The sequence below is a fragment of the Oncorhynchus gorbuscha genome, linkage group LG10 (assembly GCF_021184085.1).
Source record: "Oncorhynchus gorbuscha isolate QuinsamMale2020 ecotype Even-year linkage group LG10, OgorEven_v1.0, whole genome shotgun sequence".
NCBI lineage: Eukaryota > Metazoa > Chordata > Actinopteri > Salmoniformes > Salmonidae > Oncorhynchus > Oncorhynchus gorbuscha.
Window position 1 is genome coordinate 31,814,245 of NC_060182.1, and position 16,354 is coordinate 31,830,598.

The 16,354-nt window shown below is 41.6% G+C and overlaps 1 protein-coding gene across 2 annotated transcripts in view; it reads left to right on the top strand.

Moving 5' to 3' along the window:
• Positions 1–16,354, top strand: part of LOC124045880 (metabotropic glutamate receptor 4-like) — a 307,218-nt gene that overhangs the window by 172,544 nt on the left and 118,320 nt on the right. For both annotated transcript variants that reach the window (XM_046365644.1, XM_046365645.1), the window contains one exon: positions 12,085–12,301. In XM_046365644.1, the coding sequence (XP_046221600.1) occupies positions 12,085–12,301 (217 nt within the window). The remainder of the gene's footprint in view (positions 1–12,084; positions 12,302–16,354) is intronic.

Consider the following 16,354-nt stretch of genomic DNA (forward strand, 5'->3'; position numbering starts at 1 on the left):
GTCTCAGACATCCATGTCCAATAGACATTAATCACTCATTAAGTTATAAACCTGCTCTATTTATTTCACTGCCTGTCAGACAAACAGACTTGACTGTTCGAAATATTCACCAAGCAAATTAGAGTTTGAGTGCCAGCCCGAATGCTTTTGATTTTTCTTTGCCAACCACACAGTGCAGATGTACGGTATAATATTTCTGTAGGTTTCAAATGAGCATTATTACTTCAGCATTGATGTTGTGCCAAATGAACTCATTGCAGTTTTTTAAAAGCCACAGTTATTTAAAGCAAGCAAATTGAACATTAAAACTGCATAAAACCATCTGCTTGAGACTCCATCACTGTAATTTCTCCCACAATGGATGGGGAGGTATGAGGAAGGGTTTTAGGGGAGCGGTGGGGTAAGGGGGTTCATTTCTAAATTCTGGTCACGTTCATAACAAGTCTGTGGGAAAGGTCAGTTTTCAGTGTCGAGATCAGGTTTAGGTTAGGGCTAGGTTGAAGATAAAAGGTTAAGACGAGGATTCTAATATCCCATAACGCTTTGTAGCAATGAGAAAGAATTCTAAACAATGGCACCAGCAATGCTAGTTAGTAACAATCATTTTGTTTATTTTAAAACGCTTCCTCATGGAATTATTAGCTTGTCCTAACCTGGCTATCTTCAACCTAGGGTCAGGGAACACCTGGCTTGCTTCAACCTAGGGTCAGGGAACACCTGGCTATCTTCAACCTAGGGTCAGGGAACACCTGGCTATCTTCAACCTAGGGTCAGGGAACACCTGGCTTTCTTCAACCTAGGGTCAGGGAACACCTGGCTTTCTTCAACCTAGGGTTAGGGAACACCTGGCTATCTTCAACCTAGGGTCAGGGAACACCTGGCTATCTTCAACCTAGGGTCAGGGAACACCTGGCTATCTTCAACCTAGGGTCAGGGAACACCTGGCTATCTTCAACCTAGGGTCAGGGAACACCTGGCTTTCTTCAACCTAGGGTCAGGGAACACCTGGCTATCTTCAACCTAGGGTCAGGGAACACCTGGCTATCTTCAACCTAGGGTCAGGGAACACCTGGCTTTCTTCAACCTAGGGTCAGGAAACACCTGGCTTTCTTCAACCTAGGGTCAGGGAACACCTGGCTTTCTTCAACCTAGGGTCAGGGAACACCTGGCTTTCTTCAACCTAGGGTCAGGGAACACCTGGCTTTCTTCAACCTAGGGTCAGGGAACAGCTGGCTCTTGAGGGCAAAAAACGTTGCTGGTTTAGTACTAGAGAAAGTGGATGGGAATGCTGTATCCCCCAAATGAAAACCAAAATATAGGTTTCAGGTATCTGTCCTTGATCTTGATAGAAATTCCAAGACACATTGGTACACCAGGCAGTGCCTCTGCTTTTAGATGGACAAGGCATTGTCTGGGCAATATATATATATGTTGTACAATATTCTATCCGAACAAAGGTTTCTCTAGTTTGTCTATACTCATTTTCTCTCATGGGTCAGAGAGGAGTTTGGCTGGGGGAGTTGAATTCCTTGAGTCAAAACGTGGAAGTATACAGTATGTGTTCTATTACTGAGAACATCACGCTTCAATACTTTCACTGTACTCCAGAGAGGGAGAGAGAAAGAGAAATCTAACAAACAAAAAACATGATAAGCTCAGCCTGTCCTGCTTCTTGACAGGATGCTGAAATTCAGTAATTGTTACAGGAGTAAAAATCCCTCAGGTGAAAATGAAACATTACACAGTCCCTAAATATCTACAGCCACTTTATCTGGCATATACAGTGCCTTGCGAAAGTATTCGGCCCCCTTGAACTTTGCGACCTTTTGCCACATTTCAGGCTTCAAACATAAAGATATAAAACTGTATTTTTTTGTGAAGAATCAACAAGTGGGACACAATCATGAAGTGGAACGACATTTATTGGATATTTCAAACTTTAACAAATCAAAAACTGAAAAATTGGGCATGCAAAATTATTCAGCCCCCTTAAGTTAATACTTTGTAGCGCCACCTTTTGCTGCGATTACAGCTGTAAGTCACTTGGGGTATGTCTATCAGTTTTGCACATCGAGAGACTGAATTTTTTTCCCATTCCTCCTTGCAAAACAGCTCGAGCTCAGTGATGTTGGATGGAGAGCATTTGTGAACAGCAGTTTTCAGTTCTTTCCACAGATTCTCGATTGGATTCAGGTCTGGACTTTGACATTCTAACACCTGGATATGTTTATTTTTGAACCATTCCATGTAGATTTTGCTTTATGTTTTGGATCATTGTCTTGTTGGAAGACAAATCTCCGTCCCAGTCTCAGGTCTTTTGCAGACTCCTTCAGGTTTTCTTCCAGAATGGTCCTGTATTTGGCTTCATCCATCTTCCCATCAATTTTAACCATCTTCCCTGTCCCTGCTGAAGAAAAGCAGGCCCAAACCATGATTCTGTCACCACCATGTTTGACAGTGGGGATGGTGTGTTCAGGGTGATGCGCTGTGTTGCTTTTACGCCAAACATAACATTTTGCATTGTTGCCAAAAAGTTCAATTTTGGTTTCATCTGACCAGAGCACCTTCTTCCACATGTTTGGTGTGTCTCCCAGGTTGCTTGTGGCAAACTTTAAACAACACTTTTTATGGATATCTTTAAGAAATGGCTTTTCTTCTTACCACTTCCATAAAGGCCAGATTTGTGCAATATACGACTGATTGTTGTCCTATGGACAGAGTCTCCCACCTCAGCTGTAGATCTTTGCAGTTCATCCAGAGTGATCATGGGCCTCTTGGCTGCATCTCTGATCAGTCTTCTCCTTGTATGAGCTGAAAGTTTAGAGGGATGGCCAGGTCTTGGTAGATTTGCAGTGGTCTGATACTCCTTCCATTTCAATATTATCGCTTGCACAGTGCTCCTTGGGATGTTTAAAGCTTGGGAAATCTTTTTGTATCCAAATTCAGCTTTAAACTTCTTCACAACAGTATCTCGGACCTGCCTGGTGTGTTCCTTGTTCTTCATGATGCTCTCTGCACTTTTAACGGACCTCTGAGACTATCACAGTGCAGGTGCATTTATACGGAGACTTGATTACACACAGGTGGATTGTATTTATCATCATTAGTCATTTAGGTCAACATTGGATCATTCAGAGATCCTCACTGAACTTCTGGAGAGAGTTTGCTGCACTGAAAGTAAAGGGGCTGAATAATTTTGCACGCCCAATTTTTCAGTTTTTGATTTGTTAAAAAAGTTTGAAATATCCAATAAATGTCGTTCCACTTCATGATTGTGTCCCACTTGTTGTTGATTCTTCACAAAAAAATACAGTTTTATATTTTGTTTGAAGCCTGAAATGTGGCAAAAGGTCGCAAAGTTCAAGGGGGCCAAATACTTTCGCAAGGCACTGTATATTTCTAAGGGTTGTCATGGCAGAACCACCATACATTGCTTGAAAGAAATCAACTAAAACATACACGTATTTTCATATTTAGCTAATAAAAGCATTTAGCTTATTGTCATTGTCATTGTCCACCTCCAACTCTTATTATGGAGTCCATTTGCTATTACCAGATTTAAGAAGCATCCCAAAACTTTAATTCTGTTTCATAGTCTCGGTAATACTTGATTTGGATAATCCCATACACCTTTAGTCAAAGTTTTCAGCCATTTTCTCCACAATTGAAGAGCTAAGAACTGTTATTTTATGGAGGAACAATGGAAGCGAGTCTTGCAGGTAGAGTACAGTGAAGCGGGATGTCAGCAGGGATCCTGTTTGATTTGTTATCTGTGTTTTAGACAAGCTCCCCTGGGATGAAAACCTGAGTGAGCCTCGTGGGTGGGACACCAAACACTCCATGTGTGACAGGAACAGTCCATTGTCGTTTTTGATATACTGCTGTATGTTATATATTTCTTTCCTTTCTTTCAAAGGAACATAAAACCACAGGTAAGAAAAACCCACATGAGGACAAGAACAAGAATCCCAAACCTAGTGAAATACAAGTGTAGTCCAATCCAATCACATCATTTGTAACTTTAGAGAAGCTCTGTTGGATGTAGGTGAAATACTTTGATGAGTTAAATGCAAGGAAAATAGTGAATATTCAAGTGCTCTAAAATAAGACATTGTTAGCAGCTTCCAAATACAGTTTAGCAGCCCCTTTAATGATGTTCAGGTAGGAGGCAGAGCAGAACATAGACCCTCCCCATGACTTCAAAGCCAGAACAAAAATATGAGGCCAGCACACACATTTTTTCCTTACAAAAGGAGACAGGAAACAGTTTCACTTAACCTCAAAGTAGACAAAAGTGGAGCAAAGTTTGGCGTGAGGACAGATTCCATGAATCTGTGTCCAGCAGGATAGTTTCACCACTCTGTCCTTCTGTGCCCAGTCAGTCAGAGCCAGCTGTTTAAGTCTGATGACCTCTGTCGGTTCCTGTGGAGCCCTCTGGACATGTGCCAGAGACCACAGACACGACTGAAGCCTCAGTGTCCCCATGAGCTTTCCAATTATGAGACACACAGAGTGGCCAGAGAGACACACAGTAGCCTGTTCAGGCAGCGAGGAAGACTTGGCCTGTTGTCAGGATAGACCAAGGAGTTGAGGTGACAGGACTATGGACCATTCCCAACTGACTCATCTCGTGTTGTATAATCAGTCATTACACATCAAGCACAATGCACTGTGCATTGTAAGACATCCACCTACATGGATGAGCTAAAGGTATTCTCCTCGCATAAGTAGAGTTGTGACACATCTTTGCTCTAACATTCTAAGGAGTAAGATTATGTCCCTTATTTAAACATTTTTTATGTAAAGAGACATTACCATACTTAAATAGTGCCTTACTTTGCATGTGGCACTTGAAATGCGAGGTGCTGCATGTTGTTAATTTGCATAATTTAACAGAAACATCAGCGCGGGTGGTGGAGGAGGGGGAGAGAGGAGGACTGACGTGGGTGTAAGGGGCTGCAGGCACTGGGCACAGCTGGTTTGTACTCCAATAGTGGCTGCGGGGGTGAACATACTAGTGTCAGGATCAATGGGAGCTGCAACTGAACAGATCAAAGCCAACCACCGTGTGAGGCAGGGAGAGGGAGAGGGGAGGAGGATAGCTCTGCAGCAAACTGCTTTCAGACCGCAGTAGAATGACGCATGCTGGTGGAATACTGTACTGTAGTTGCAGGTACAGTATGAGTAAGGTTTCGTCCAGGTTAACTTCTCCTGTGCTGCAGAGTTTTAGCCTCCGAGGAGCCTCTGATCTACAGACTTGCTAAATGCATCAGTTCATTCCGGAACATATTACGCAGAGCTGAACTCACCAACATGTGTCATAGCTCACACATATCACTCTCCCAAGGTAACCACTCCTCACCCTGTTTCAAATAAATGATTCAGTATAGGCTATAAGCAGGAAAATGAACTCTGAACAATGGCTATTACAGCTCAGTGTGAACAGACTCATAGCGGTACTGTAGCTTCAGTATACAAAGATGGGACTTCTGTTTACATTTTAGGATATGACCAGATTTATACATCTATCAGTAGATTTTACTGCTACTGTGTAAACTTGCATTCCTAATAACCACAAAATTAATATACAAACCATTCTGCCTTAAAACAGCCTTAGGAGTCTATTGTCACACACATGCATCAATCTAAGTAACATAAAACAATCCCCGTCAGTTTAAGGTAGAAATATCTGCATCCGCCTATGTCGGCCTTCTGCGGTGGAAGGTGGCCAAGCTACAGCGGTGTTTGTCAGACCAAGAGACATTCCCAAAAATAGGTATTCTCACTAAAACTTCTGTCGCGTCTGAACGGTTTGGCATACAATCTAATATGGCCACTATGGATAGATGAGACTCACACGATGGTGTCCTCTGTTTTGCTCTGACCTCCACAAGCCCCACAGGTCTCGTCTGAAGTCGGCACCGCCAATGTGCCTACTTCTGTCTGAACTAGGGCATAAAATGAACTCCTGCCACCGGCCAGATGCAGGTAGATTTTGTTATTGGAGGGTAAGAATGCCTACTTCACCAGCCACAGTGGCGGGTGGTCAATTTGCAGGTCTCTACAGTGCGAGCATTACGTTCACATTTGTGAATAAAAATACAGTCAAAAGTTAAGTATGAGGATATTAATTGCGTTTTCTAGCAGAAAAATGCTGAAGTAGCTATTTTGTTTCATAGCTGCTAATCACACAAATAAATCTGAATCCTACATCCCACCTCGTACAGCAACAGCTTTGCTCACTGTGAGTGAAGTGCTGGTAGATTGATTTTTGGAGGCGCTGGCACAGCCATAAAAGTGGGTCTAATTTACTTAAGTCAGCAAAGTGATACTTTCCTTGTGTTTCTTGTTTATTTACAATGTTTTGTTCAGAAGCTCCGTTGTTTTTCAATATTAGTTAGAATCTGCAGCTTCAACTGATAGCGAAGAGACTCTGTAGACGCGGTCTACTACTTGTCTCACATCCCAAATCTCACACACACACAGATACCACCTGACACGACTCCAGTGGCCCCATTACTAGGGTAACCTCCCGCCCTTAAAAGGGGTAGCTGAAATTTTTTCTCATCTGATATTTTGGTTAAAAGACTCAGGTAACAAATATTTGTATTAAATTGAGCAATACACCACATTACTTCTTACTAATACATTCTTGTTTTAGAAACATTACAGAGCATGGTCATCCGTTTTTTTTGCTGTAATTATGGTGAGAAATTATTTTGGCTGGTAAAAAATCTGAGTGGCTGGTAGAGCTTTTCATCTACCTGCTACAGTGGCTGATAGAACAAATAGTACATTTTAGGCTCTGGTCTGAACCGTGTTGGCTACAAATTCTATGGAAAGATGAGATTCTCACACACCAGTGTTAGGGGACTCATCTGAAGGTAACCCGGTACCCTTTCAAAAAATGTATGGAGGTAGTTTTTGTGCCAATAAAAAGGGGTTAAATACACTACATGGCCAAAAGTATGTGGACACTTCTTGAAATTAGTGGATTAGTCTATTTCAGCAACACCCGTTTCTGACAGGTGTATAAAATTGAGCACACCGCCATGCAATCTCCATAGACAAACACTGGCAGTATAATGGCCTTATTGAAGAGCGCAGTGATTTTTAATGTGGCGGTGTCATAAGATGTTACCTTTCCAACTTGACTGGCCTGCACAGAGCCCTGACCTCAACCATATCGAACACCTTTATGATGAATTGGAACACCGACTGCGAGTCAAGCCTAATCGCCCAACATCAGTGCCTAATGCTCTAATGGCTGAATGGAAGCATGTCCACGCAGTGATGTTCCAACATTTAGTGGATTGCCTTCCCAGAAGACTGGAGGCTGTTATGGCAGCAAAGGGGGGACCAACTCCATATTAATGCCCATGATTTTGGAATGAGATGTTAGAAGAGCAGGTGGCCACATACTTTTGGCCATGTAGTGTGTGTCCAGAAAACACAACACTTATTTTTTTTACTGTATCTTTTGCCATCTATGAATGTGTTATTCAATGCATTTATGTAGTCTATATAGTAAAGGCTAAATTCAATATGTGTTCAAATAATTGTTTTATTTTGGCGGGATTCCTACAGGAGTCTGACAATTCTAAATCAAATAGCTAAATTATCCACGGTATGACCTTCTTAAAACAATTCCATAGTCATCCCCTCAAAGGCTTAGACTTTTAGAGGTTAAAACATTCTGAAAACTTACTTAAGTCACCATCTGTCTCTCCAGATCCATCGGTCTCTTCTTGGTGATTCTTCAAGGTGACAGCATATGCCAATAACCCTGGAGGCTGTAGCTGTAGCCTAGTGACAGAAAACATTTGGAGAGAGATCAGGCCAATTTCACTAAACTGTCAGTCATATCTAAGATGTCTGTATCAGGGTCATACAGCAGTCATGATCTTCCTTCAAACAACCAGGATCACATCCAAACATATCTTGATTTGTTTAACACTTTTTTGGCTCCCAAATACTATTGCAATATGTAATTGTATAGATCCCCCCCCCCCCCATCACTATTGAGTAGTAAATTGTTTTAACTGGCTTGCCTAGATAAATAAAGGTTAAATTAAAAATGTTTTAAAATAATATTGCTATTTATCTTATGGAGTCAGATAAACTTTATAATAGGCTAATTGCTTTGTCTTATTATGAGTAGCATGTGATGTATATACACATATCAAATATTACTGCCCACTAGAGCTTTTCACTGTCTAGTAGTGTAATTTATAACCTACAGGGACCTGGGGCCAATCAAAGTGCATCAGCATAAGAAGAGGTGTCTTTGTATTTTATGTTGTAACATGAAACTCATTATTGAGTGTCATAAAATCTGCTCAGTTAAATCCCAAAGTGTGCAGGGAAGAAGCTCCGGAAAGATCACTGACCATCATAAATCTGAAATTACTTGAGCAAGCAGGAATAGAGATTACTTATCAAGTGGGAAAAGTGTTCAGCACTTGAGGCAGTCTTTAAGACTTCCGCACTGGCACTACAACAGTACATTCAGCAGAGTGAATCCAGATCTATTATGACAGATTTTTGGCACAGGCACAAACACAAATAATATGGAAACCTTTTGACTTATTATTTAATACATACATTGAGAAAAAGGAATTATAGGACTGGTTGACGAGATCAATAGTGGACCCAGGGTCTTGTCAGTGGGGTGAGAAGCATCAAGAGGTACGCAGGATTCGATTGCAAAATGGTGGTATTTATTTGCAGGTGTAGAAGGTGAAGATGGATCCAAAATATGTACAAGATGTTGAGGAACACTGACATATACTTTCAAAACAACAAAAATAATCTAAATGGTAAATATACAGAAGCTTCGACTGGCTTCTAAGGCAATGCACCTTCAAACTAGACGGAGCAACTATAACTTAGACAGATCATCAATAATCCCTCAGTTGAGAGCCCAGAGGAAACATGTCACTCCTTCCTAAACTCTCCCGAAATGAGAAACCTGAAAAGGTTAGAAGGCACCTAAACAGGTATTTCATCAATGTAACATTTAGAATTCCCATCACAATTAATACTTATCAAATGTCATCATATCAATGGCCAACTCATTTCCCAATATCAGGACATATTATAACATAGAGTTAACATAGAATACATGTATTAGGAAAACTGACCACGTGCGCACATGCTGGGTAACCATGTGGCTTCACCAGCTCTCACTCTCCAAATCAGTCCACAAACAATCCACTGTGGTGAGTAGGCTACAGTTTGGTGAAACAATGTAACTTTAAACTCTAACAAACAATGTTAACATTTCTACTCGCTTGTGATATTTTGTATAACTGTGGGACTTAGTGATAGGATATGCTTGAACATGCTTGCGTGAAAACTAAACAACTACAGTATGTTTTGGACACAGTGCCCTTAGCTCCCGTTTGACAAGCACTTCTGTTCCGGCAACGGCATGGGAAGTCTACCTAGTAGCCAATATCAGGGTGAAGCAATAGTACACCCATCATTAGTACTTTTAATTAAAAATAATACACTTTTCAGTTTTATAACTGAAAATGTACAATTATCTCTGTAAAACGAAAAGTGACGTACGACTCAGTCATCCTCTTGCTTCAAAACTCCAAACTGTCTGACCTATAGCAGAGCGCTTTCAACGCACCCACTCCTTTCCACACGCCCACTAATTTGCTTTTGACACACCCACTCATTTCCACAAGCCCACTCATTTCCTTGACACACCCACTCCTTTCCACACACCCTCTACTTTCCACACGCTCACCACTTTCCTCCACAAGCCCACTAATTTCCTTGACACACACACTCCTTTCCACTCGCCCACTATTTATTTTTGACACACCCACTCCTTTCCACACACCCACTATTTCCTTTTTGACACACCCTCTCTTTTCCACATGCCCACTATTTTCTTTTCTACACAGCCACACCTTTCCACAAGCCCTTGACACAGCCACACCTTTCCACAAGCCCTTGACACAGCCACACCTTTCCACAAGCCCTTGACACAGCCACACCTTTCCACAAGCCCTTGACACAGCCACACCTTTCCACAAGCCCTTGACACAGCCACACCTTTCCACAAGCCCTTGACACAGCCACACCTTTCCACAAGCCCTTGACACACCCACACCTTTCCACAAGCCCTTGACACACCCACTCCTTTCCACATGCCCATTACTTTCCTTTCAACACACCCACTTGCCCATACTCCGGTCACCATATTGGGCTGCAGCTATCCCCTTTTCGATTCCCTGGGACATTTCGATAAAAAATGTAATAATAATCAGACAGACAAATCATGAGATTGGGTAGACAGAGCATAAAATGCAGGTGGGAATTTTGGTCATGTTAAGCTAGAGCAACAAGTGAATACTGCACCTCTGATGCACCTCCCATTTCTGACTCATCCTCTGTCCCAACTGACGGCAGAACTTCTACAGAAGTATAAGCTGGAGAATTGGTACATTGTGGAAGGCAACTCATCTAGAGAGACTACGTGCTCCCCAGTGCACATACTTTCAAGGAGACATTCAGGGAATATGTTTGTAAAATATGTTATCAAGGATGCACATTTTACTCTGAATTGTATTCTTGTAGACAAATATCAATCACCAAAACTATACAGTTTATGTTATTACCATATTCTTGTTCTCTCCACCAAAAAAACTAAAAACAATGTTGCTCTTGTGAATGCCGGGAAAACACAAGACTGCCTTGTCAAGTTACTTTAAAATGTGTTATCACAGGCCCTGGAACAAAGGCCCTTGTCTGTTAACACTTTTCACCCCCAAATGAATCACTTCTAGTCTGTGAGAATCTAATTTAAATGAGCTTATTATAGCTTTGGTGCTACTTGATTGGCTTGAGGGCAGCTTGAAGTGGAATAACACTTTGTCTACAACATCTCAACTTTGAGGTTTAATCTCAGCGTTGTCTTGACACTCTTGAGAAATGCTGTGCTTATTTTTGCAGAGGACTACAGTATATGACATCATAGCGTGTGCACATAGATGTGGGAGTGAGCAGACAGAGACATTTTTGTTCCTTTTTGAAATAGGAGCATTCAACTCTCCTTCGGTTGCAATATTTCAGTGTACAGAAGTGTAATACCACAGGTGATTACTCCAGTAACCATTATTCTGAGGTTTACCCTGTGGAGTAAAATCCAGGTTCTCACCTCCGTCCTGATGTCTCATTTACTCATCAGTCACCTGAATGAACAGAAAATCATATCTCGTCATTGAAAATGCTATTTGAAACTATTCCCATACGAAAAGGTATAAACCCAAAACATAATATTTCATTAAATAGACCAAGCATGCATGTGGAACCCAAAATGTATCTCTATGTTGCATCATTTGGCCATGGTGTAGCATGGTGTAGGCTTGAACATAGCATTTTATTTGAGGACTGACATCTGCATATCCACATAAAGGGTCAAGTGCCATTCAATCTCCATTAGTGTTTGCATTTCACAGAGATAGAATCCTTTAACAGCAAACAACCGATTCCGCTTTCAAGACAGTAACTCTTAGGTAAATGAAAGTGCAACACGATGCTTAACACACAAAAGCATAGCATCTGTGTTAACTGGTTGGCTTTTCATTTACCATTTGATAGTATTGATCAGCATCCAAGAGATGAGAGGGTTGGTTAATGAAACAGTCCTAATAGTTCACAAATGTTTGATATACTTTGCTCAATTATGTTACCATCAGCTCACCAAAGACCTTTCCCCTTAGGAACAAAATGTACTTGATATGAAATGACCCTTTACAAACTACTTTTACTAGTTTAATAACACTTCTCTCAAATAGGGTGTCAGCTTTTAACACAGCCAATCAAGCCTCTACATTCTACAAGTCAGGAGTCCTCTGGACCAATATGAAAGCACTGAGAGCTGACTGCATACTCACAAAGCCATTTACAGTGATTACCCCTGTAAATTAGAAATGACCTACAACTTGTCTTCAATAAGAGACACTTGAGATGTACTAACTTCCATCATTCCTTCCAGCATATATCGATACTATAAAGTGGAACTACAGTATGTGCTCACACCATGTCCTCTTGTTCTCTCCTCAGATTCCCCAGGTGAGTTATGCCTCCACGGCTCCGGAGCTGAGCGATAACACGCGCTATGACTTCTTCTCCCGCGTCGTGCCTCCGGACACCTACCAGGCACAGGCAATGGTGGACATAGTCAAAGCCATGCGCTGGAATTATGTCTCCACAGTAGCATCGGAGGGCAACTATGGAGAGAGTGGTGTGGACGCCTTCATACAGAAGTCCCGTGAAGATGGTGAGTCATCTCCATCTCACCTGAGAATTATTTTCACTGTTCCACATGCATGCTGGGTCTTATTTCATTCAATATTATTTTTGATTGGCTCCTGCAATCAGGAACCTATTATGACATCACATGGCGTCACAAATTGGTTGGGTATGGAAACTTCCCGATGTTTTGGCTCACAAACCTTCAGGATCCATATGTTTATGGGCATTGGAAAAGCTACATTTAGTTAAAATCATTATCATGTTGCATTTGAGTTATATTTACCCTATTGCAATGAGGCCAATCACTTAACATAGGTGCCATGCTTTTGTGTGTTAAGCCTACAGTAGTGTTGCACTTTCATTTACTGGCTTGAAAGCGGAATCGGTTGTTTGCTGTTAAAGGATTCTATCTCTGTGAAATGCAAACACTAATGGAGATTGAATGGCACTTGACCCTTTATGTGGATATGCAGATGTCAGTCCTCAAATAAAATGCTATGTTCAAGCAGCTGAACCAAACAAAGCAGGGGAACTCATTGGAAATTACCCTGTAGCTTTTGAGTGCTTTTATCTCTGCAGTATTATTTCACACATCCTGTATCTGCTTAAGAGTTTTTCAGGTATGGCATTATACCATTTTAGCTGTATCTCCTTATGAAGCGTTAGAGGCAGAGTGGTCGGGTACTTTTCAGGGGAGTTCATCTTTTTGTGACCATTCAGAATTCAAATGAAAGGAAAAGACAGTCATAAAAGAGCTGTTCCATTGGAGCATTCCATCCACAGATCAAACAACACCTTTTAGACATAATAGTAATGGCCATTTGAGCATTCCATCCACAGATCAAACAACACCTTTTAGATATAATAGTAATGGCCATTTGAGCATTCCATCCACAGATCAAACAACACCTTTTAGACATAATAGTAATGGCCATTTGAGCATTCCATCCACAGATCAAACAACACCTTTTAGATATAATAGTAATGGCCATTTGAGCATTCCATCCACAGATCAAACAACACCTTTTAGATATAATAGTAATGGCCATTGTGCCCAAAGAATATAATCCAGTCATGAATTAGGAGGACAATTAGATAATATTGTTGGCTGTACTATGACGATCATCATCCATTATACACATCATACTGTACATATAAAATAATTAAATTTTTCCATTTGCATTAACCCAGCTGACCTCAAACAAATCCAGAATGGTTTATCTGACAGTTGACAGAATAACATATTGCATCAAATAGCCTAACATGAATAAATTAAACATGTGGTAGTAAAGCTCGAGACATTTTGAACCTGCTAGAGATCAAAAGGTCTTCCCTCTCTTTTTATGGAATTGAAAGTTGTATGAATCTTTTTCAAAGTGAGGTTATGAAAGTTGAGAAGTGTTCTCACATTGCAGCAGTACAGCTATGCCTGGGACATTGGAAGGAATGATTAATAGTTTCTTTTTGTTTGCTGGCAAAGAGTTCTAGGCCATTCATCTCTGTCTCCCTGGCCTCAAATCTGCCCCTTATTGATGGGCATTTGGCAGCATAATCTGAAAATAAGTGGATACTGATTTGTAATGTAAAGCGCATGAATAATTAAAATATTGGAAGTGAAACAGGTCAGTGCTTCTGAATGAATTATCCATGTTGATAAATTCATATCTTAATAGAAAACAGAAATTAATTCATTTACATTTGCCATAGAGGATCATTGTTTCTTTACCCCCCCCCCCCCCATGTGCACAAATTACCTGTGTGTATGTATATTCATGTGTGTACATGCATTCATGTGTGTATTTTTGTCATTATTATCACTCCGATTCATGTGTTGATGATGCTCGTCCTGCTGACCCTACACCCTCTGACAATTTACGGGTGTCATTGTCCTGAAATTGGTACCTTGGCCACATTTAGTTTCAGCTTTCTGGAAAAACGAAAAACAATTTGTCCAATGCGATTGGAAAAGTATTGAGGAAGGGAAATGAATCAGTATTGAAAGATAGCTAGAAAGTGAACAAACAAGAGAGAACCGAGAAGTAGAAGTGAGCATGACTGCCCGGGGCACCAGTGGGCGTGAGCGTATAACAGCGTTGGGAATACAGTCAGCTCTGAGCAGGGAGCAAGCCGCACACGCTCAGCCTGACCTCTGACCCCCGCTGGGGTTGAATGTAATCACTACCGACATGCCTACCGCTCTCTGTGCCACTGTGGCTCGCTCGTCTGCCGGCTCCAAGCTGCTGTCCATCATACTGTATGTCCTAGAGAGAGACCAGTGGCGGAGGAAGCGGAGGAGTGCCCCTGCTGAGCCCTCCAGCTTCCCCTGCTCAGCTCTGTGGAGGAGAACTTCATATGAGGAGAGTTCAGCTGGCTCAGCAATTTATAGGTTGTAGCCTCTAGGTTGCACCATGGGGAGCCTCCAGAAAGGGAGTTCCATGTGTAGGCAGCCAGATTAGCCAGGGTGGAGCTAATTTATTGTACAGTAGGTTGAGCTCAGTTCAACTAAAGCAGCAAACTCCAAACCCACTTCTTTTCGCAGATAGACAATATGGTAGGGTTATGTACTGCATCTTTCCAAGCACCTCTGCCAGGAGGTAAAAACACACCATGCAGCTGCCAAGCCAACTTGCTGAACACCCCTTATTGCTTGGCTTCTTATTTGCCGTGGCAACAGAAAGCAATCTATGAATACCCACCAAACCATGACATGTCCAATTAGCATTCCTCTCACCTAGTGCTGTACTGCTGACTTTTTCCCTCATGAGCACTCGACTCAAAAAGCTCCCTGCACTCCAAGTCTCCATGCGCCAGACCATTACACCCTGCAGTTTAATGATACTGAGAGCATGGCCATTTTCACTGATCCTTGTAGGATGTTATATTGAACAGTGGTGTAAAGTACTTAAGTAAAAATTATTTTAAGTACTACTAGTTTTTTGGGGGGGAACGTGTACTTTACTATATAAATATATATTTTTTTGTGAATTTTTACCCCTTTTTCTCCTCAATTTCGTGGTATCCAATTGTTTAGTAGCTACAATCTTGTCTCATCGCTACAACTACGGGCTCGGGAGAGACGAAGGTTGAAAGTCATGCGTCCTCCGATACACAACCCAACCAAGCCGCACTGCTTCTTAACACAGCGCACATCCAACCCGAAAGCCAGCCGCATCAATGTGTCGGAGGAAACTATGTGCACCTGGCATCCTTGGTTAGCGCGCACTGCGCCCAGCCCGCCACAGGAGTCGCTGGTGCGCGATGAGACAAGGATATCCCTACCGGCTAACCCGAACGACGCTAAGCCAATTGTGCGTCGCCCCACAGACCTCCCAGTCGCAGCCGGTTACGACAGAGCCTGGGCGCAAACCCAGAGTCTCTGGTGGCACAGCTGGCGCTGCAGTACAGCGCCCTTAACCACTGCGCCACCCGGGAGGTACTATTTATATTTTTGACTACTTTTACTTTTACTTCACTACATTCCTTAAGAAAATATTATACTTTTTCTCTATACATTTTCCTTGACAATCAAAAGTACTCATTACATTTTGAATGCTTAGCAGGACAGGAAAATAGTAAAATTCACACACTCACATGGTTCACTAAACACTCACTAAATACACATGGTTCGTTTGTAAATTATGTCTGCCCCTGGCTTTCCATAAATTAAGAGAACAAGAAAATGGTGCCTTTTGCTTTGCTTAATATAAGGAATTTGAAATGATTTATACCTTTACTTTTGAGTCTTCAGTATATTTTAAACCAAATAATTTTAGACTTTTACTCAATTAGAATGTTACTGCATCAAACTTTTACTTGAGTAATTTTCTATTCAGGTATCTTTACTCAAATTGACATACCTTACCAACAGATCCAAAGATGATGCAATCTCTATTGCACTCTACACTGCCCTTTCCCAGCTGGACAAAAGGAACACCTATGTGAAAATGCTGTTCATTGACTACAGCTCAGCATTCAACACCATAGTGCTCTCAAAGCTCATCACTCAGTTAAGGACCCTGGGACTAAACACCTCCCTCAGCAACTGGATCCTAGACTTCTTGACAAGCTGCCCCCAGGT